The following is a 22,488-nucleotide window of genomic DNA, read 5'->3' on the forward strand; positions in this document are numbered from 1 at the left end:
GGGAGAAAGCTTCCAATATTTCACCATTAAGTATGATGCTGTGGGTTTTTGTAAGTGTGCTTTATCACATTGAAGAAACTCCCTTTATTCCTTGTCTGCTGATAGTTTTTGTCATAAATGAGTATGAAGTTCTATCGATGGTTTTCTTGTATCTATTGAAATGATTATATAATTTTCTTCCTCATTATGTTAATATGATGAATTACATTGATTTTCAAGTGTCTAATACAGGTATTTAAAGCCACACATTTGCCTCCCTCTTTAGCTGCATCCACAAATTTTTTGATATTTCGAGTTTTTACTTTCATCCAATTTGAAATAGCTCAAATTTCCCTTGTGCTTTCTTCTTTGCCCCATGTATTGTATAGATGTGTATTCTTTAATAACAAAATACTTTGGATTTACTGATTTCTAAGATTACATCCTGACTATATGATTCCAATCTTTTGAAATTTATGAAGACTTGTTTTATGACACAGAAGGTAGCCTATCTTGGTGAAGGTTCCACGTATACTTGAAAATGATGATACATTCTGCAGTTGTTGGGTGTAAATTTTTAATAAATGTCAAATAGTTCAGGTTGTCAGTATACTAGATTTTGGATTACTAATTAAGTAGTTCAATAATTATCTAAATAATTTAACAATTAGTGCAAAAAGCCTTTGAAAGGTGACCCAGATTAGAGTTCTCAAACGAACAAATGAGAAGTGACTCCATTTGAGCGGTTCCCATGTGACCCAGCATTTCTATTAAGCCTCATTATCCTTAGATTTCATTGTATGTTATAAATAAAATTTGGAACCAAATAAGTTACACCTAGTGTGTTTAAACAGTGTACAATTACCTGGAATTCAAACAAACAAACGACCAAAACTAGGACTTCGGAGGAATTATGTCCATGTAAGAATCATCTTATTTAACAATTAATTGATTTTCCTTTTCTGTGCTACCTTTTAACAGACAGCTAAGTGTCACTTAGAGGAAAAGTCTACAAGAAAACGGGTTTATATACAGAAATGTTACATACTAAGGGTTAAGTTAATAGAAATGAACATCAGATTAGCTCCCAATGCTTCATACTACCTTCACACATAAGTCTAGGGTATAGACACAAGTGTGTTTGTATATGTGTGTCTGTGTGTGTGTAGCAGAGACCTACCACAAAGAAATAACATGCTCCGAGGACAGTGTAGAGCCACACACTAGTAAAGCATTCTTGGACAGTAAGGCAGGTACCTTAAAAGCATATCCTCAGTATTTAATTCTGAAGAGTATCTTACAAAACACCATAGTATCTTAAATCTCTTTCAAGACTAGCAGCCTTATAGGGAAAAGTCTAATGTGCCTTTAAATTTTTCATTCATAAATTTAAAACTATTAAAGAAAAAAAAATCCTAGCTAACATAATGTGTTGGCTGCTTTATTTCTAACTGAAGAGAGGTCATTACTCTATGCCAATGTCATCTTTGGTGAAGCTTTAACATTTTCAGTCTTCAAATTGTGTACAGTTTATTCATATTATACCTGCAACTTTGGCATTCCGAAACCTATGGTCACCAATTAAAATATGTAAACTGTTTCCAAGAATCAGACCTTCTTTTCTTCTGTTTAGATTTTTCACCAACCTAAATAATAAATGAATTAGTAGCCAACAATGGTAATACTAAGTGAATCAAAACAAATACATTACATTGCAGCTCAAATTTTCACAAAGCTATTGCATGTGTTCAAAAACCTTCATGACCCTGTGCTTGAGTCCTTTAAGCAACCTACAAAGGACTTTGGTTATTAGAAAAACTTATTACTTTAATGAGCCATCATTAACTTTTAACTCTGTGTGTACCCTCTCCCACCTATAGGGTTAGAGTACACAGTCAATGTAGCATTTCAGTTCAAGTTATTAAGCCAATGAAGACAGAACTGTTACACTTAAAATTTCCAAAAGAATTATGGAAGTTTCATTCAATCCAAACGATATTTGCTTCCTGCTTGGGTTCTCTCCTACCTAAACAGTATATTTGGCAGAACCATCTTTACAATCAGTACTGTATAAAGTCAAAGACATAAGGGTAGAATGATAAGACTAAAAAGTCAATATTTGAACTGATAAACAGAAGTGTAGCCATGTTGTAAAGTAGTAAAGTGTGGTCTCTGGCACACAGTAGGCATTCATTAAATATGTGGTTAATGAATGACTTAAATGACCACATGGAATGTGATCTGTAGCCATTACAAAGCCCAGACATATCAACTAAAACATCTGAGCCAAAGGTAAACTACAAAAGAACATGCAGACTCATAGCATGTCATTCTTTCAAAGCATTTTTCACTCACCAAAGGTTAATGTTCCTTTCAGTGAGCTTTATAGGCAGTGCTGAAGCAATGAAAATGAAAGCCATTGCTGTGATATTTCTGCTTTTAGAGACTGTATAACAAAGATACAGATAAAGCAGAACATTTGATTAGCTATCTATGTGCCCCAGCTGGAGATCATCACAGGCTTTGCAAACACACCTACCATTGACCCTCAGCATCCCCATGGAGAAGCTGAATGACATCTCCATGTCTAATCAGGACGTCTTCTGAGCCTCTCTTCCTGCAGTCTGCTAGGCTCTATATTTGCCTGGAGACTGTAAAGTTGTTTTTAAAAATTATGGTACAAACTTGATTGCAAAACCACTTGCATAACTGCCTGCTCTGCGACATGAAGAATTTACTCTTTACTTCACTGGTAAATGTGGTAGCTGCAGAAGCTTTGCAGGAACAGATGGACATGAAGCAGTATGTGATGGGGGACAAAAAAAGGCAGAATAAGTTTATTTAATCTGAAGAATCAATTTTTATTTGAAAAAAAAGAATTACAACATGAAATATAGGGAAAATAGCAGAGCACAACTAATTTAAGTTACATTAATTATAAGCAGAAATCCAGAAAAAAACAAGTGTGAAAATAATAATTTTTAAATAGGGCTTTTGTAAACTACTCTCATGAAAATTTTATCTGGGCACATACAGACAGTAGCCCTGAACAAAATTTACTCATGCCCCAAAAAGAATTTCTGGGCTTTGTATTGTTTTACACAGGTTAAAATAATGGGCACAAAAGCTGTGGTTTCAACAAAAGCATATTAAATCATAATGTTGTGCTTTACTTGACCTTACCAATTTTGCAGCCATAATTTTAACTTAATTCATTAATAAACTAAATAATCCAAGGCACACCAATTGCATTTGGTTACAAAGTAGAGAAGAAATAATTTTCAAGTCCAAAAGTATTCTGAGATGAGAATCTTTCAAGCACAATATCTGACACATTAGATACATGATTTTTAAAAGACAGCGTACCATAATTAAAAGCCTTATTAAATGAAAGAAAAGAAGTATGTGCTGTGGTTTCTTGGTGTGTCCATTAACCTGAAAACAACATCTGCATCATTTGAGCTGAATGTCTTTTGCGCAGTATTTTTCCAAATGAGCTGAGAAGCAGGCAGGAAAGAGCTACTTGCCATTTGACATAGTAGCTTCATCAATATAGGAGAGCCATTTCCGACATGGGTCTCTACAAGGGAAGCAGCACCCATTATTGCTCAGTTTACAACTTGATCAAGTGAGGCCAAAAGAGCAGGCCATTCCAGCTTCTTTTTTTGGCAGGGAAGAAGGGTATATGGAATACATTGTGTTGCGCTTTTGTATGTTTTCCTTAGGAATTATTGGACAAAGAGAGAGAAACTAATAGGTTTTTCTACATTCCCATCCTCTGTGATTAAAGCATTCTTCAATTTTGCATATTTACTTTATCTTATGATACCATAGCTAGAAAAAAAATGCTGAAAGCTGAGTTCTTTACAATGCCTTCATAGATCATCTACAGCAAACGGTTAAACACAAACCGGTTTCCTCTGACTTTTTGCTCGCATTTAAAAACTACTTCTATACATTCCATACTCTGCCAACATTAATGAAAGAAATTAAACTTCTTTTTATTATTAGTCTAAGCCTGAGATTCCCAAAGTGTGGGAGACAGACTGTTGTGGGTTCCTGAGACCCTTTCAAGGGGTCTGCAAGGTCAACATACATTAAGACACTATTTGCCTTTTTCATTTCTTTGGGGTTCTCAAGTTTTAAGGATGTAAAGGCTTCCTTCATTAAAAAGTTTGAGAACTGCAGGTATAGACAATTAACTCTGGACAAATACCTTCTCAGCTCTAAGCCTCAGTTTCCTCCTCTGTAAATTGAAGGTAATAATGCCTGCTCTTTTTCATACTAATACTATGAATATTAATTGAGAAATCATTTGGCAAACTGTAAACTATCAGACAAATATGTATTATGGTCATCGTATTATTAGGAGAAACAATATCTACTTTTTTAAAGACCGCATTTCAGAGTCAATGCTGTACAGCTTTGTGATTATCCATGCCATTACCCTCTTTTTTTTTTTTTTTTTTTTTTTTTTTTTTTGAGACAGAGTTTCACTCTTTTTGCCCAGGCTGGAGTGCAATGGCGCGATCTCAGCTCACTGCAACCTGCACCTCCTGGGTTCAAGTGATTCTCCTGGCTCAGTCTCTTGAATAGCTGGGATTACAGGCATGCGCCACCACAGCCACCTAATTTTGTATTTTTAGTAGAGACGAGGTTTACCCTCTTACACTAACAGTGGAACTGCCAAATGTAATTGATTCCTCTGAAGGGCACCAAGGAGCACTCTACCTCCAAGCATCACTCCTACCCTCCAAGCTGGTGACTTTAGAAAAGTAGGGATTTACCCCCAAACAGTCCTACCTCCTCTTTAATAACCCACTAGTATCCTACCAACTTGCAAACTATTCCTTCTATAAACACTTTGACCCTAAAGCAACCTCCTTTAATTTTACAGGGTGCTCCCTTGTTCTAATATGCTGAGATTTTATATCATTTGTACATTTTTGAGAACACACTAAAATATATCCCAAGATGTTATTAAATAGTTTTTAACGTATAATGCTAATTTCATTTATTTTCTAATCTGGAATCCAAACTGGTTTTTAAAGTATATTTGAAGTTCCTTTGTTCTCTGATTTTATTTCACATGTCTGGATGGAAAACACAGTGGTGAAGCTCTACTAAAGATAAAACTGGGCAATGTATAGAGATTTGGAAAGATTGACTATTTCATCAACTTCAGTAGAAGTTCTATGTATAGGTCAAACAGGTTCTACTCAAAGAGAGAAGTGCTTCCTGATGTTCATAATAAGATTTATTTCAACTATTTTGGCAATGGCACACTCCTAATGGCCTCAAGGATGCTGACAAAAGATTGCCCCTATGTGCTCCACCTATGTTTCATTAGTAAAACTGCCTCAATAATTTTAATTTAATATATTATTACTAACCATGAGGGGCCTATTTTCTTCTTCATTTTCATCATAAGTAGGGTAGAAATAGTTGCTTGACCATTCCTCAGGTTCTTCAGAGATTTCTGCAGATTGTGACGCCTCAGTCCAAACTATAAGAAAAGTGTGGAATGTGGCAGTTACTTGATGGTGCTAATTTACCACAAGGTGAGAAATAAAACTAGCTATAATGCTTTAAAAAGTTGAATTTTAAAAAATGGATTAATCAATCTAATGTAAGCAGCAAATTAACAGATCTCATCCTGGCCACATTAAACTATTCATGCAATCTTGGAAAAGTCATTGTCACTTTTTTCTAACTTGGTTTCCTCACCTGCCAAATGAAGGTATTAGTACTTTGGTCTCTCCTTACTTCTTTGGGGGCCACAACATAGATGACCTGAGGGAAGTGACCTTTAATTGGATAACTGGAAACTCAACAACACTATCATTACCTTTTTCTCCTCAACCAGTAGAGAAATCTTCCATATTAAGGATCATCATATTAAAGTGTTGAGTATCAGGCACACTGTTAGGCATTTCTCCAAAGAAGTCTATGCTATTGATCCTAGAGTTGCTTAGGTGATCCTCCTGTATGCTTCTACAGCACTTTGTACTTCCCTGCTGTAACACTCACCAAATTTACTTTTAATTGCTTAACTATCTTTCTATTCTCCTAGCTTCATGAGTATGGCAGCTGAGTGTATCCTAATTAGACTATATGCCTAGCACTTTGTATAACTCCTGGAATGCAGATCGTGTTATGTCAATATTTGTTGAATTAAATAAAGTATTCAAAATCACTTCAAATAAAACTATTCACAGAGGAAGAATAAATATTCCAGCTGTTAATGACTCTTCTCTATTCATTAAACCAAGGGTAAGTGAAATGCGCATTCCTTGAAGCCAGTATATATGTTTTATTCATCACTATTATCCTTTATAGCAGGGGTTCCCAAACTTGAACACGCATCAGAATCACAGAGAGAGCGCCTGTTAAAACTCAAGTGGCTAGGCCTTGCTCCCAGAGTTTCTGATCCAGAAGGTCTGAATAGAGCAAGAGAATTTGTCTTCTGTAAAAGTTTTCAGGTGATGCTGATGCTACTGGCCCAGGGACCACACCTTGACAACCAATACTCTCTAGTGCCCATCAGAGTGTCTTGCATATGCAAGACATGAGAGTCTTATAAAAATGGGTTAACTGTATTTTGTTTATACAAAAATATCAAGTGGGTAGATTTCCAAATTAACAATGAAAGGTAAAAATTTGCACACCCATGAATCTTGTCTTAGGATGACCATGACACATACCTGTATTTGCTTCTGCCTGAACTGATGCAATTGCCCCACAGACCTCCACCACAGTGCTGGTGTGTTCCGATTCAGTTTCCTCAGTACTTATAAAAGCTCCCTGTTGCTTTCTGGAATAGTGATGTATAAAACTAAGTAAGCTTTTGTACAGTCTAAAAGTAAAAAGAAATTTAAAGTGGTATTTCTTCCACTGACATCAAGTGTTAAGAACATGCTGAGAATCCATCCAAACAGCCAATACTCCCTATTTAAATCTGCGTGACAATAGGTTATAATATACAACAGCTTACATCTCAGATCCAAGCCGGCAGGTTCCCCATCATGTAAGGAGAAAAACTGCTCCCTTCTAGACCCAAAGTAGGTGTATTGTATACAATCCCCATTGCTCTGTGGACTTATAACATTGATGAATCAGGTAAGTTGTATATAAATGAAAATGAAACCTTCAACTGATTCATATTGTTGAGTATGTACCAGCTACTATTAAGTCAATCACTGCATAAAACCTAAAGATGTTACTCCTATAACGTACAAAAAAAGATTGAGTTTTTTGAACTCTGAAAGATAAAGACTTTCTCTGTAACTTTTAAATGGTTCTCCTAAATCTCCATGTGAACCATCACATGTTTCATCTGATTTTAGCTACCTCGGAAAGATGACATGCAGTGAAGGAAAAAACAGTATTTCTAATAAGTCATTCAATGATCCCCAGAGCATGCAGATGCTGCATGGTGAATCTCTGTGCCAGGCCTTCAGAATCAGTGAGAGAATTCTTTCTGCATAGATGCAAACGTTCAGTGAAAACTCCACCTTTTGGAATTTCTAGAGTCAGAATACGATGACTCCATCTCTAAACCCATACCAGTGTGCTGTTACATAAGACTGCCAGCTTCCTTAACAACTCCTGGTTGTGTCCAGGCTCAGTTCCCTCCCAGGATCCATACCTTCTGTCTATGTAGAGAGAGGCCAAATCACCAGCAAGAGGTCTCCATCAAGAGACTGTAAAACTGTGAACCAGTCCTTCATTTGCTCTGTTCCCATATTCTTACAACTCTCTTTTTCCAATCAGATCAAAGATGACCAAAAATACTTTGGGAAAAAAAAGGCTTATGAGCGCAGCCTCCTTTCCTGTCAGCCTACATGTAATTCTTCCAATGATATATTAAAAATAAAGCATTTTCAATCATGTTTAAAAATCAACCCAAGGGATAACTATTAAGAACTATCAGCCTCCAATATAAGGCCGGACCTGAGAAAATGATGTGTTTATGGAATTTGATGAGTTATTGCTAAATTGGTGGATGGTTCTTGTCTGAGATACTTTAATTACATTGTTTCATGTTACATACAGAATACAAAAGATTGCAGGAGTGATATTTCTTAAAGAATAATCACTTACTCATCATTCTGCTGAAGAGAAATCTGAATCTTATCCTGTTCTGTTAATTGATCCTGTTGCTTTCTTTTTTTAACTGAGAAATAAAACAAAGCGTATTATCATTCAGAAGTCATACTTCTTACTTCCTTGAAGGCCAATTACTTTCTCTCTCTCTCTCTCTCACACACACACACACACACACACACGCATCCTTGCCATTAGACTTAACCTTCACAGACTTGAAATAATCAGAGGGAAGGCCGGTCTCAAGTTTGAATCTGGAAAGGTCTGAATCATATAATATTTTATTCAAGAAGTTCAACTTTAGCAGTAGAACTGGCTCCCCTTCCAACATTATTGAGCAATGATTACTCGAGATACTAAGCAGAATCATCTCATGGAAAGGACTGGGAATTACCACAATCAGTTCACTGTGTTGCTTCTCAACTGCTTCTTAAGCACAAGGGTTCATTTTCTAGTGTAAAGTTCACCTTCAAAATAGTTTAAACAACCCTCTGAATCTCGATCTCCTACTAATTAAATTAACAAATCTTCTCATTGTAATAGTGTAAAGTAAATATCAGCCCCATTCTCGGGAAAAATAATTTAAAAATCTGAGTCAATAAGCTGTTACTATACCTCGTGTTCTGAAGAATGCATGCTTGAATTTACCTGTCAAAAGTTCCTGCTGCTTCAACAAAATATTTCTTATTTCTTTTAGCCATGTCATCTTCACATCTACATTAGGAGCCTGAAGATTGAAAAACAAAGGGAGGTGGTACACATTTCCTTTCAAAAAGGATGTACTATAATAAAACAAATGTAATTGTGTACATAAAATATTATCGACTCCCTATAACACCATACTCAAATCTTAACCATCTGATTGTTAAAATTTTTATGAAGCAAATAATTCACTATCAGATTAGATGAGATAATACAATCAGAACCATTTTTGCTGTAATCCCAGGACTTTGGGAGGCCAAGGTGGGCAGATCTCTTGAGCCCAGGAGTTTGAGACCAGCCTGGGCAACATAGGGAAACCCCATCTCTACAAAAAATAATAATAATTAGCCAGGTGTGCTGGCACGTGCCTGTAGTCCCAGCTACTTGGGAGGGCAAGGTGGGAGAATCGCTTGAGCCTGGGAGGCAGAGGTTGAAGTGAGCTGAGATCACACCACTGCACTCCAGCCTGAGCAACAGGGTGAGACACTGTCTCAAAAAAAATCCATTTTGAAATTGCCCTTAAATTATGGTATAATAATGCTTGGATGAAAATGTGAAATATAATTTCACTTATTTTGTCTTTACAGGAGGATTATTTTTAAAATATAATGCTTTGATGTTTAATTTTAGTAAAATAAAACAAGTTCTATTATTTCCGAAAAGGCCATCTATTGCAGAATAACCTTGGTGACTGATGGTAACATGAAAGGCTCCTTAAATATCCTCCCATTACTTACAAGATATTTGTTAAATGATACCAAATATTATATCTTAAACAAACCAAGAAAACGTATTTTCATAGATTGTAGTCAACTAGTAAAGAATTACAACAAACAAAACACACTGAGCATTTTTAACAGATAACAGCACATTGACAAGTCATGATACAAATATTTATTGCAATGACAACATCCTCTTGAAATGTTCTGATTCCTCTTCCCTTCCCTGAAACACATTGGACCCTATACAACTGGCCAGGGCTTTAACCATGTTCTTTAGAAGTAGAAAGCAAGTCTGAACTGTCACATTCCCATGTCTCATAATCAGGTACCCCTAGAACGCTTAGCACAAGAGGAACTCAGAAATATTACAATTCCATAACTTGGAAACTAGATGGGGACAGAGAAGTACCTGCCAAGCTGTCAGCTCTAGTTGATAAGTCTCCTATGTAGTTGTGAAAACTTGAAGCCCTAGAGAACACCACAGGCATATCTCAATGTAGCTACTAGAAAACATTTAAATACATCACAAAGAATATTCAAATGATATTTAACTGACCTACATGAAAGGAGTGGAAATTGTGAAATGTGACCAAAATTATTTTTGTTTATAAATTTGGGCTTTTGTATTTCAATGCAAGTTTTGGTTTCTAGAAGAATTTTAAAATGACCAACCTGGACAATATAAACTTCTTCCTTTTCACCATACCAGATTTCAAACTTGCGGTTATCACCTTTTACATATTCAGTGAATCCAACTTCATCCATCTATAATAAATAAGTCAAAATTTTCATGAGCATTTTATTTCGAATATGAAATTACATTAAATCTACCCTATCATATTCTAAATGAAACAGAATTTCTCTTGGGCAGAAAAATACATGTTATATTAAATGAATATGAAATGATAATTACAATAATAGATGAGAGTATTTAAATGTTTTCATTGAACTATGCACTTTGTAGTTCAGATTGCATGCTTCATTTCAGTGGTTGACACAAATGTTATAAATCTGAACATCCAAGTAGCCCATCTAAGATCTAATTATGTTATAAATTAATAGTACACTATTAAAACAAATTATTAGGTCAAACACAGAAGTAATTAAACATCAATAAATAAAAGCCACTGAAAATTAATTTAAATGGTTATTTAGAATAATCATTTGACAGATCATTTAATCTTACAAATTTTAATTTATTTTGATAGAAGTCTTACAAGTTACAAACATTTAATTTATGGGACAGGAGAGAACCAGCCAGGTACACAAGGATCTCTCTATTTTCCACCAATCTCTTGGCCTTTCTAAAAAAAAACAATATGTCATGGGACATTGTTGTCTTTTTGTACCCAGTGAAACTTCTGTACACAATATCTCTTCCTTACCACAGTTTTTTCTTTTCCTCAACGTGGTCGTGCAAGTCATAAACTCTTCCATTTTCTTTCATCGTTTTCTGCTAACAGCTTGGCTAATTGCATTTTGGGCAATCTCATTCCTTTGCACAAACATTCTTTTAGTCCTTTCTGCCTTCCTCTTTTCTTTCAGTTCATACGTAATTATCTAAAGGAGTATCTCACTCTCTGTTCTAGTTATGAGCTCCCCAAATGGCCCTAGTTAGAGCTGATAAGCATTAAAGGTAGTGCCAGGGAGATTGCCATACCAAGGAGAAGAAAAGTACTTATGCTTAGAAATGTAACTTAACATATTAATGAAAGAACCCGTGACATCCACCCTGAATGTAAGTAAGAAGTTATTTTCACAGTGTCCCAAACTATCTTTATATTCTCACTCCACCATTCCAACTAACCTACTTCCGCTCAAATACCACAATTTAAGATGAATAGTGATCTCATATTCAATATTTTTAAAAATTAATTTTGTTTCATTACATGGTTTTATCTTAATAACATGATAAGCCGGAAGGCACACAGGCTTTGAAGTTAGAGAGGTCTGGATTGGAATACATCTCTACTATTCACTTGCTAGCTATATGTCTTGGTGCAAGTTGCTTAACTTTTCTAAACTTCAGTTTCCTCAACTATAAAATGGAAAGAACATCTATTTCATAGGGTTGATATAAGGACTAAATAGCATGGAGTAAATGCTTAGATTCTATAATGAGCTTTTTAAAGTATGAATTTGAATAGGCCGGGCACGGTGGCTCAAGCCTGTAATCCCAGCACTTTGGGAGGCCGAGACGGGCGGATCACGAGGTCAGGAGATCGAGACCATCCTGGCTAACACGGTGAAACCCTGTCTCTACTAAAAAATACAAAAAACTAGCCGGGCGAGGTGGCGGGCGCCTGTAGTCCCAGCTACTCAGGAGGCTGAGGCAGGAGAATGGCATAAACCCGGGAGGCGGAGCTTGCAGTGAGCTGAGATCCGGCCACTGCACTCCAGCCTGGGCAACAGAGCTAGACTCCATCTCAAAAAATAAAAAAATAAAAAAAATAAAGTATGAATTTGCTTTCTACTCCTTCCCCTATTTAAATTGCAATTTTTTTGTTATTTTTTATTGCAAACATCTAGTACATCATTATCGATTAAGTGAACTTTTCTGAGTTGCACTGGAAATCTAACCATTATGTATTGCACATAGTAAGGACTATGTGCAGGTTTGTTAAATTTTTAAAAATCAATGATAATAAACACATGAACTAAGGAATCTGAAGGACTTGAATCTCCCCATCTGGTGAACTTTGACTTTAGATAGGGCCTTTCCTTGTATATAAGTGGCCAACTTAAAATATAACATATAAATCATTAGAAAGTACATGGTCAGGCCATGGGGTTCCAGGTTTGTATGGTGCAGTCAAAACAAGAGTTCATTTAAAGTGAGAGACATAGACAAAGGCAACAACAGACACTGGGGACTACCAGAGGAGGGATGGAGGGGGAGGGACAAGGGTTGGAAAACTAACTCTTGGGGACAATGCTCAGTACCTGGGTGATGGGATATTTGTACCCCAAACCTCAACATCATGCAATACAGCCAGGTAACAAACCTGCAGATGTACCCCCTGAATCTAAAACAAAAGTTACAAAAAAGTGAGAGAGAAGGTTATGATCCTCTCTAAAAAGGGTAAGACTTTGAAAACAATAACCCAAATTGTTAAACAACACATTGACTAGGAATGCTAGCAATTGCTTAATGCTGGAATCTCATGATAAGCAGGCAAGCAGAAGTGAGCATAGTGAACCCTAAGAAATATCCTAATTTTCAGTGGTATCACCATTTTCCCAGGAATCCTGGTCTAAAGCCTTGTAGGCATCACTGGCTAATGTTTTTTATTAAGGATATTCGGCATTACTGGGGAACCAAAGAAGAATCAGAAAGATTTTCTTCCTTCAATGTCAGGTATTATTTAATTTTTGTAGCTAGTAAGTCATCAAGCCCATCTGTCTACTTTCTATTGAAATGTTTCTTGCATCTATCCCACCTTCTCTGTTTCCATGGTACTTAACTGCAGTTTCAGTTCTCATGACTTAATCACCTAATATCCCCCTTACTTTAATGTACTCAAGAAACCTTTTGTTGGCATGTCCATCATTGTAACAAATTAAAGGTAAAATAGAAACTTAATATGAAATAGAAATACTGTATTAGGTAGAAATTAGGTCACCTCACAATAAAATGTACATCAAATGGATTTGGGTCAAATATGCCTATGAAGGTAAAGTACATTCCCAAGGAATAGGTATATAGACAGCAAGAGATTTGAGCCCTCTGTGACATAGATTACAAGTTTTTGGTTCTCAATCAATGTTTGTTAATGACTTAGAAGGCCCTTTGAGATTTGGGGGCTTAGAGGTGGACTGCTAAAATCAAAGGAGCAACTGGATGAAAACAAGAGTTTTAAAGAAGCTGCTGTGGGTTCAGAGTGAAGCAGGGAAAATAGATGATAGGAAGAACTACTTCTTTTTGACCTGACCCTGGGCAGGAACCTTGTTAGAAACAACTAGGGGCTGCTGATCCTATGGGAAGAATCAAAAGCAAGGCCTGCTTATAGGTAGTCTCCTAATACAAACACCTCATGCCTGTCTCAAAACATATTGCCTGTCCACTTTATAACTGCTGCTGAAAATTTTATCAATTGTCAAATATACTGGTGATGAGAACCATGAAAGAACATGCTCATGAAAAGTGACTAATGTGATAGTGGTTGGTGAATTAAGGACAATCATTTTCTCTATTTTTGAAATTTTCTGTGACAAATGTTATATTGGTTTTAGAATTTAAAATTCAAAAGATGAAATTCATTAGATGTAAAAAAACTTCAAATTTGTCAATTATGGGTATCATGTGAATTGGAAGTTCCTCTTCTCTAATGGAGAAACCAGCTGTTAAGTATCATTGGGTTGTCAATAACTTCCCCAAACAAAACTGTTCTCATTTTAATAACAAACTAATATTAGGAAAAAAATGGGGATTTTAGTTTATAGGAGAGAATAAAGTAATTTTGAAAGATGGAACAGGATAGATATGGAAAGGATTCAGCTATAGGTGGCTTTGAACACCCAGGAAGGGTGGAGTTAGGGAATGGAGGAGGAACATGGAAAGGAAGGTGGGGACATGCTAAATACAAAAGTTATCCATTTTTAAATTGCATTGAGGAAAAGGAGGCAACTCTTTCCTCCCTGTCTCTCCTGTAGCATAAGGCTCCTTTCTAATAAGACCAAGAACTTCACCCAGTGCCACTGGAAAGAGAGTGCTTCTGAGGAGGCCGGGACACTCCTTATAATCTCAAGCCATGCTCTTCGGGATGCTAGGGGGCCCCCTTGGGGAATACCTAATATTGTAGTGAGAAGAAAGGCAGGAATCAAAGCTATGAATTCCCTCACCTTCACTTCAAGCAGAGAAGTTATGATTCATCTGACCTCTACATAAGACTTAAGATTTAAAAAAAACAACAACAAAGATGTGCAGCTACAGCATAAAATGTACTATTTGAAACAAAAAAAAAATGTGCAAACTGGGAGACACACACACACACACACACACACACACACACGAAACAATACTACATTACCCGATACAAATTGTCTTACTTTCCAACAGTGTTTAAAACTGTATGATGGGTATCTATCAGAGCCTTCTCCACTTTCAACACGCCTTTTGCAAAAAACAATGGCTTTTTCATACAAGAAAAGATGTCGCTGCATTGGTTTGAATCTAGCCAAATCCTTCATTTTTGTAGCACCTTTCTTGTGTCCTATCCAAACACTGAATCCACCTTGCATTATCATCTTGCCCAGTTCATTTAAGTTTCCCTAGAATGGAAAATCAAAACCCATTAGTAGAAAGCAAAGCTACATTCAGCTCTCTGACATCAACATGTTAGTGTTTAGCTTGAGCTACTAAAACCCTGAAGAATAATTTATGTTTTTTAAAAACTTAACTTTGTATGTTAAAACATGGCATGCACCACATAAGTACAAAATTACTGTGGGGGTGGGGGACAAAAGAAACTTCCTTTTCTCTGGCTTCATATCATCTGGAGGTATTTCAGCCAGGGTAAGTCTCCCCATCTCTTCTTCAGTCCTGATTGGTGCATGATATATACCAGTTCAAGTTTTCCCACTGGGTGGAGCTAACCTGTTAAAAGGCGACACAAGTGCTAAAGATTTGATTCTTTTCTTTCCTGTCTATTCCTATCTATAGGGGCAAGCAGCAATTATGAAACAATACGTTTTCTTAGCTGACCCAAGCATTCCTTAAGCAGGATCTCCCAGGTCTGGGATTGGGGGAAGACCGTTATGGACAAGGGGGATCTCATAAATCCATTTGACTGCTGATCTGAAGCCAATTCTCCACTTAGCATTATCAGTAGTAATATCAACATTTTGATCTCCATTTATCTGATTCTTATATGTTATTTCTCAATTGGTTCCAAGAGGGGAAAAGGGACGTTGAGATGTTGACCCTCTAAAATTCCAACAATTATTAAAATGTGCTTACAATATAGCCATTTATTGCAATCTGATGCATAGAATCATTAACTGACTTCAGTAAATCCAGCATTGCATCGAGTGCCTCCTTTAAAAGAGCAGATGCTTCACAGTCTTTGCTATATTTTAATAGCTCCTGTAATTAGAAATCAGGAATTAATATTAGGCAGATATTAATATCTGATTGAAATGAATAAGTTTTTGGCTAACATGCTTTCAAGCTGGAATCCAAATATAATGTCACATTTTGGAGTAATTCCTTTTACATGCTCTTTGCTGCAGTAATATTTTTAATAACTGTCAAAATAGAGGAAGTAGAATAGTGACTGAATATTATAAAACAAAGGACATTTAATGCTTCTGGAATTGAAGTATAATAGCTATTAAGACACATCAGAGATCAGTTTTTAAAGCCATTACATGTAGGGTTCTTTTGTCCTCTACATACAATAATTTGTTTTAGCCATGATGCACTCATAACGCATATAGCATAGAACATTATGAAAATTCATTTTAAAACAAGTCGTATTGTATTTATATTTAACACAAGATTCTAGTAATCCTTTTGCATCATACCAGGGGAGTGCCATTTACATTTTTCATTAGGAAGGCCCCTATGAAATACAGCCTCAAAACTATAAGAAATATTTGTTTGTTTAGTTCTTCTTATAAATATTTAAAGTTCTTCAGTAAAACATTGTGCGGAAATCAACACAACTTGTATGAAAAATTAAATAGCTAAGACTCCAGATATTCTCAGCCTGATATCTATGTCTATGGCATTTGTAGCCACACTGAATTGATGGAGCACACTGCAAAATTCTGCCAAATCCAGCCTTCCCAGTCATTGAGCCTACCTATTTCTAGTGCTTTCTAGTAAACTATTTCCTTTTTAATGGCTTTGCCCTATCTGACTCAAAAAGTAAAGAAACAAACAAATGCTTCATATAATTACCTTCAACAATAACTGATATTTAGTGATTCGTTGCACTGGTTTGAGTAAATAGGAATCCAGTCTAAGTCTGTGTTTTAACTTTCTTTGACATTCCTGTCATTAAAAGATAAATATCAATAAAATTAAATTAAGACATGCACCCTGTGAAAATGCCAAGTGTTCATTGATTAAACCTAATGCCCCAATGTTTCTTACATCTCAAAGAAAATTTATTGGAAAAATCACTGTTATAGTACAGAAATTACAAGACACAGTATATCTGAAAAACTACCATAAACACTGTTTCAAGGATTGGAGAGGTAAACAATTTCAACATTTCAAAGATTTAAAAGTGTTCAAATATAAATTCATATTGATGTGGAATGCTTAAAAGGTGTGAAAGCAGGGAATGACTATTGATTAACATGATTAAAACATTCTTTAATATATTCAAGAAAATTCACAAAAGACCAAGCTCTATAAGCCAAGGCTCAGAAAAGAAATTGGTTGTGCTGAATATAAATCAGACTGGATATGAGAACAAAATTGCTAATATCACAAATAAAGCCCTCATCAACTGGTGCTATACTTCAACCAGTAATTGGCCCATTGCCACTATAAATATAAAGGTCATGACATTGAGTTTTGGGAACATTGTAGGGGTCCATAGTCAGGGCAAGATGCAGGTATTTAGGATGAAATGTGCATAGAGAAAGTACAGAACATGAAGGGATTGGGGAAACAATACGCCTGAATAAGAACCATGGCTCTCCTCTGAATATGGGTAAAATCCAACATACAATCTAATTCAAACAAGAGTTAAAGATGGAGGACTGCTATTAGGTTGGTGCAAAAGTGATTGCGGTTTTTGTCATTACTTTCAGTAGCAAAAACTGCAGTAACTTTTGCACCAACTTGATACACGCACTTAACTCTCCTCACTCATGACACCCAACTAAAATGATGGAAAAGTTATCTTACTAGGCAAAATCACAAAGTTATGAAGAAGATGAGAAAGGGGAAAACTTCAGCAAAATTTGGAAACTGGAAACCAAACTTAGAAGTGGTCAACAACTGAGCACACTGGAGAAAAGTGGATTTCAAGTTGGTGGAGGAAAAAGCCAAGGAGCAACTCAATTTACATTATAAACATCTCCTCCCTGCCCTCCACAAACTCTCATGGATTATAGACACCAAGTACCTCTGAAAGTGGGAGGTAAAGTTGAGGTTCAAGAAAGGATGCTTGTTGAAAGTCTTTTAAAGAAGTAATTAGATAATAACAAATGTTGGTGAGGATATGGAGCAATTAATACCCTCATACACTGCTGTCAGAAATGTAAAATGGTGCAGTAACTTTGGAAAAGAGTCCAGCAGTTTCTCAAAAAAGTTAAATGTAGAGTTACTATATGACCCAGCACTTTTACTCCCAGGTATATAGCCAGGAGGAATGAAAACACATGTCTACAAAAAAACTTGTACAAAAGCATTCTTAGCAGCATTGTTCACAATAATCAAAAGGTAGAAACAAGCCAAATGTGCATCAATCAATGAATGGATAAATAAAATGCTATATATCCATATAATGGAATATTATTCAACCACAAATAGGAATAAAAAACTAATACATGCTACAGCATGGATGAACCACTAAAATATTATGCTAAATGAAAGAAAGAAGTCAAACACAAAAGACCACATATTGTATGATTCCATTTATATGAAATCTCCAGAACAGGTAAATCTATTGAAGACAGCAAGTAGATTAGTGGTTGCCTAGGGCTGCTAAGATTGGGGAAAAAAGGGAAGGTAGCTGCTAAAAGGTACTGGTTTCTTTCTAGTGATCAAAAACATTATTAAATTGATTGTGGTGATGGTTGTCAACCTTGTGAATATAGTAAAACCACTGAATTGTATACTTTAAAAGGGTGAACTGATGGCATTTTAATTATATCTCAATACAGCTGTTACAAAAAGAAAATAAATGGCATGAAAAATCTAAATAAAAGCAATAAGACTCTCAGATAACCATACTACTTTGCACAGCTGGGTGCCTTCTCTTCCCTTCCTTTGGCAGAAAAATGGATGTTTATCTAGAAAGAGTAAAACACAGGGCCTGTGGACTAAAGGATACGAAGTTCAATTTAGGGCAGAGTACCATATTGAAAAATATTCAAGCACTCTCCATGTTATATCTCAAACAAGTGACCCTTAGTCTTTTCTCCTAACTTGGCTACTACAACACAAGCATCCAGATCATTATACACAAGGTAGCAATTCAAGGACTCTGACCAGCCTAATAGAAATGCTCCAAAGATACAGGTATGGGGGAATCCCTTCAAGCAAATAGCTTGAGACAAATAACTCAACAATGAGGATCATGGTCAATAAACCCACACAAGCCCTGGAAACTTCCAATGAGATTTTTAGTCTTCACTCCTAATGTAAGTGGATAGACAAGTATCACCAGACATTTGAGGAGAGCATCAAAGATGGGTAATAGGAACCAAACAAAGAGAAATAGAAAGAAAAAAAGCAACATGAAGACAACAAAAGCTGTGCAGGGAGAAGAAAACAATTTTTAAAAGAAAAATCAATTATCATCTTTGTATAGATGAGTGAAGATACTGAATTCATAAAATGAAATCAGAATTCTTTTTTTTTTTTTTTTTTTTTTGAGACGGAGTCTCACTCTGTCGCCCAGGCTGGAGCGCAGTGGCCGGATCTCAGCTCACTGCAAGCTCCGCCTCCCGGGTTTACGCCATTCTCCTGCCTCAGCCTCCCGAGTAGCTGGGACTACAGGCGCCCGCCACCTCGCCCGGCTAGTTTTTTTGTATTTTTTTTTAGTAGAGACGGGGTTTCACCATGTTGGCCAGGATGGTCTCGATCTCCTGACCTCGTGATCCGCCCGTCTCGGCCTCCCAAAGTGCTGGGATTACAGGCTTGAACCACCGCGCCCGGCACATAATTCTATTAAAAGAAACATTGAAAAAATAGAAAAAGGATGAGGGCTCTTCAAAATTAAAAACACAATGGCAGAAATGGAAACCTCAATAGAAGGACTAGGAACTAGAGTAAGAAGACAAAGAATAGAAAATAGAAAAGATAAGATAATTAGAGGACCAGTCCAGGATATCCAATATCTGTGCAACAGAAATTCCAAAAAGAGAAAATGGAGAAAATTGGGTGGAGGAAATCAAAGAAAAACTCCAAGTAAATTTGGACAGGAGTTTCCAAATTCAAATTTATCACCCCAAGACTAGCATAATGGATAAAAAACAGTGCCAACATTTGAACACTGAAAATAAAATAAGTTTTCATAAGCTTTCAGAGGACAGAAACTAAGTCACCTGCAAAGGAGCAAAAATTAAAATGGCATCAGATTTCTGAATAGCAACACTGGAAGCTAGAAGACAATTAAGCAATACCTTCAGAATTCTGAGTATAATTATTTCTTACCTAGAATTCTATACACAGCCAAACTAGTAACGAAGTCTTAGGGTAGAATAAAGATATTTGCAGACACATACACTCTCAAAAACTTCTATGTACTGTGTACACTTTCTCAGGAAAACTACTGGAGGATGTGTTCCACCAAATAAGGGAGGTAAACAAGAAAGATAAAGACATGGCACCTAGGAAGGAGGAGAGCCTATGCAACAGACGACAGGTGAGGAGAATTCCAAAAATTATGTTCACCAAGATGCCCAGATGACAGCTGTGCAACAGGCCTAGTGAGTCTAGACAAGCAAGACAGAAAATCCCAGGAGATATTTCTTTAAGAATATGAAATTCAGAGGAAATAGAACGTGTTTAAATGTAATAAGAAGAGATTTTTGTAACTCCCACATCTGGGAGAGGCTGGGGTAGAATAATGATAAGTATCTAGAAAACTGAGTAAAAAGACCATCGCAAGACAAACAGAAGGGAAGGAAAAGCAACCCTATTATACCACATGATTCATCTGAGCAAAGAAATTACATAATCTTAATTTAACACTGTATATCTAACCAAAATTACGATATGACTATAGTGGAGATTTTGAAAGAAAAGAAGTATATTTGTATATGTGGTAGTTGGGTGGGAGGCTGTGAAAGAGAGCTAAGTCTTCATCTTCCATAGGAGAAAGGAGAAAGATAAGCATGTCATTTGGAGCTATGGAGGTAAATACCAAAGGATGTAGCTAAAAGTGCTGAAAGTGTTTGCCTCTGGGAAGTTACAAATGTGTTTGTGTGTGTTGGGGGGAGGGTGGATTTGCTCTTTAACCTATATATGTATATGCATATGTAATGTACTTAAAGTAGAAAATGAATTTATGATTAATAAATATCCCAATATCTTCCAGAAAGAGTATATCCAATACTTGAATAATTACTATACCTGGAAAAACGCACATTCTGAATACTTCCTCCAAATTGTTTCTGATCTGGGCTTATTCTGACAATATTTTGCATACATCTGAAAATCATCCTTCTGTGATAAAAAACAAATTCAAATGTATTACTAATTTGTGAATATGACTTTTGCCATCAAGAAAGGCTAAACAAGAGTGTAACCAAGCATCCTAGGAAATGTGGCCTACAGGGCCTACTGTACTAGCAGCTGGTCAAAAGCCTTCTTTACGTTCCAAGAACAGCATGCCCATTGCATCTGGTGGAAGGACACATAATTATCTAAGTAATATCAGAACTTCCACTTGCCAAGCTTGAGGCTTAGATGGAGCCTTCTCTGTCTGAACTATAGAAACCTACTTTTTTGCATAATGATGAACTAATAGGGTGCCAAGAAATATATTCTGTTATTAGTCTCTTGATTCCCTAGTGAATGAACTTGTATATGACTTCCAAGTTAGAGCCTACAGTCCTAGGTTCATCATTGGGACATTATCATTGTAGCATAATCCATTTAGGCACTTAAGCAATTCTCTCTCCCTGAAATCCTCTTTCTCTGACCCTCATGAATGGGCTACCTTCTACTCATTATTTAACATTTATCTCATGAGTTATCTCTTCTATAAAACCATTGTTTATACCCCCATTCTATGTAAGATGCCCCTCTTCTGGAGTTTCCCAGGACCATTTGTATATTTTGAATCTAATGCAAGTCATCTTCTACACAATTAAAAATTTCCCTGTTTTTATACCTAAATAGATTTGGGCTTGGTATCCACATTATCTGGCACAATGCTTGGTGCATAGTAGGTGACCAGTAAATGGTTGTTGAATAAATAAATAATTCATCAATAAACATTTATTAAACCACAACTGGTTATTAAGAACGCTGCTAACCTAATGAGAGATACAACAATATATAGGATATAGACTCTGGATCTAAGGGCTTTCCATTAAGTTTCGGGAAAAATTCATGTATACATGTAAAGGTACACAAGCACAATAAATATAAAGTCTCCAATGAGTAGGACAGACATTACATACTATAGAGTCTAAAGGAAGGATAAACTGTTATTGCTTGAGGAAGTTGGGAAAGAATTTGGTCATAACTTAAATGTGTTTAAAGTTAAAACATCTTAGTCGGGCGTGGTGGCTCACACCTGTAATCCCAGCACTTTGGGAGGCCGAGGCAGGTGGGTCACGAGGTCAGGAGATCAAGACCATCCTGGCTAACATGGTGAAACCCTGTCTCTACCAAAAATACAAAAAATTAGCTGGGCGTGGTGGTGGGCACCTGTAGTCCCAGCTACTTGGGAGGCTGAGGCAGGAGAATGGCGTGAACCCAGGAGGCAGAGGTTGCAGTGAGCCGAGATTGCACCACTGCACTCCAGCCTGGGTGACAAAGCAAGACTCCGTCTCAAAAAAAAAAAATTTTTTTTTAAATTAAAAAATAAAGTTAGAACATGTTGAGCAAGGTTGACACACAGTTCTTTCTTATCCTTATTCTCTTCTCATTTCATAAACACTTTGTGGGATAAGATATCTATTTTGAAGCTTTCAAAAATCACCTCTATTGAATAAACTCATAAATCAAGACAAAACTAATATTTCAGGAAGAAGAGAAACTACATAAGCAGAGAAGCATACATGAAAAATATTCTAACAGAAAACTCTAATGAAGGAGAGTATGATCACTAACTTGGAAAGT

At 36.3% G+C, this 22,488-nt stretch overlaps 1 protein-coding gene across 8 annotated transcripts in view; it reads right to left on the reverse strand.

The window, feature by feature from the left end:
* Positions 1–2,815: 2,815 nt before the first annotated feature.
* Positions 2,816–22,488, reverse strand: part of MCF2 (MCF.2 cell line derived transforming sequence) — a 114,719-nt gene continuing 95,046 nt past the window's right edge. For 7 of the 8 annotated variants that reach the window (XM_077989648.1, XM_015128317.3, XM_015128316.3 and 4 more), the window contains 10 exons: positions 20,770–20,862; positions 16,414–16,506; positions 15,469–15,594; positions 14,559–14,780; positions 10,182–10,274; positions 8,734–8,812; positions 8,083–8,155; positions 6,684–6,793; positions 5,373–5,485; positions 2,816–3,559 (listed from right to left, as the gene is read on the reverse strand). In XM_077989648.1, the coding sequence (XP_077845774.1) occupies positions 3,527–3,559; positions 5,373–5,485; positions 6,684–6,793; positions 8,083–8,155; positions 8,734–8,812; positions 10,182–10,274; positions 14,559–14,780; positions 15,469–15,594; positions 16,414–16,506; positions 20,770–20,862 (1,035 nt within the window). In that variant the 3' untranslated portion in view covers positions 2,816–3,526. The remainder of the gene's footprint in view (positions 3,560–5,372; positions 5,486–6,683; positions 6,794–8,082; positions 8,156–8,733; positions 8,813–10,181; positions 10,275–14,558; positions 14,781–15,468; positions 15,595–16,413; positions 16,507–20,769; positions 20,863–22,488) is intronic. The other variant, XM_077989652.1, reaches the window with a different exon arrangement.

This window comes from Macaca mulatta, chromosome X, assembly GCF_049350105.2.
Source record: "Macaca mulatta isolate MMU2019108-1 chromosome X, T2T-MMU8v2.0, whole genome shotgun sequence".
Lineage (NCBI taxonomy): Eukaryota > Metazoa > Chordata > Mammalia > Primates > Cercopithecidae > Macaca > Macaca mulatta.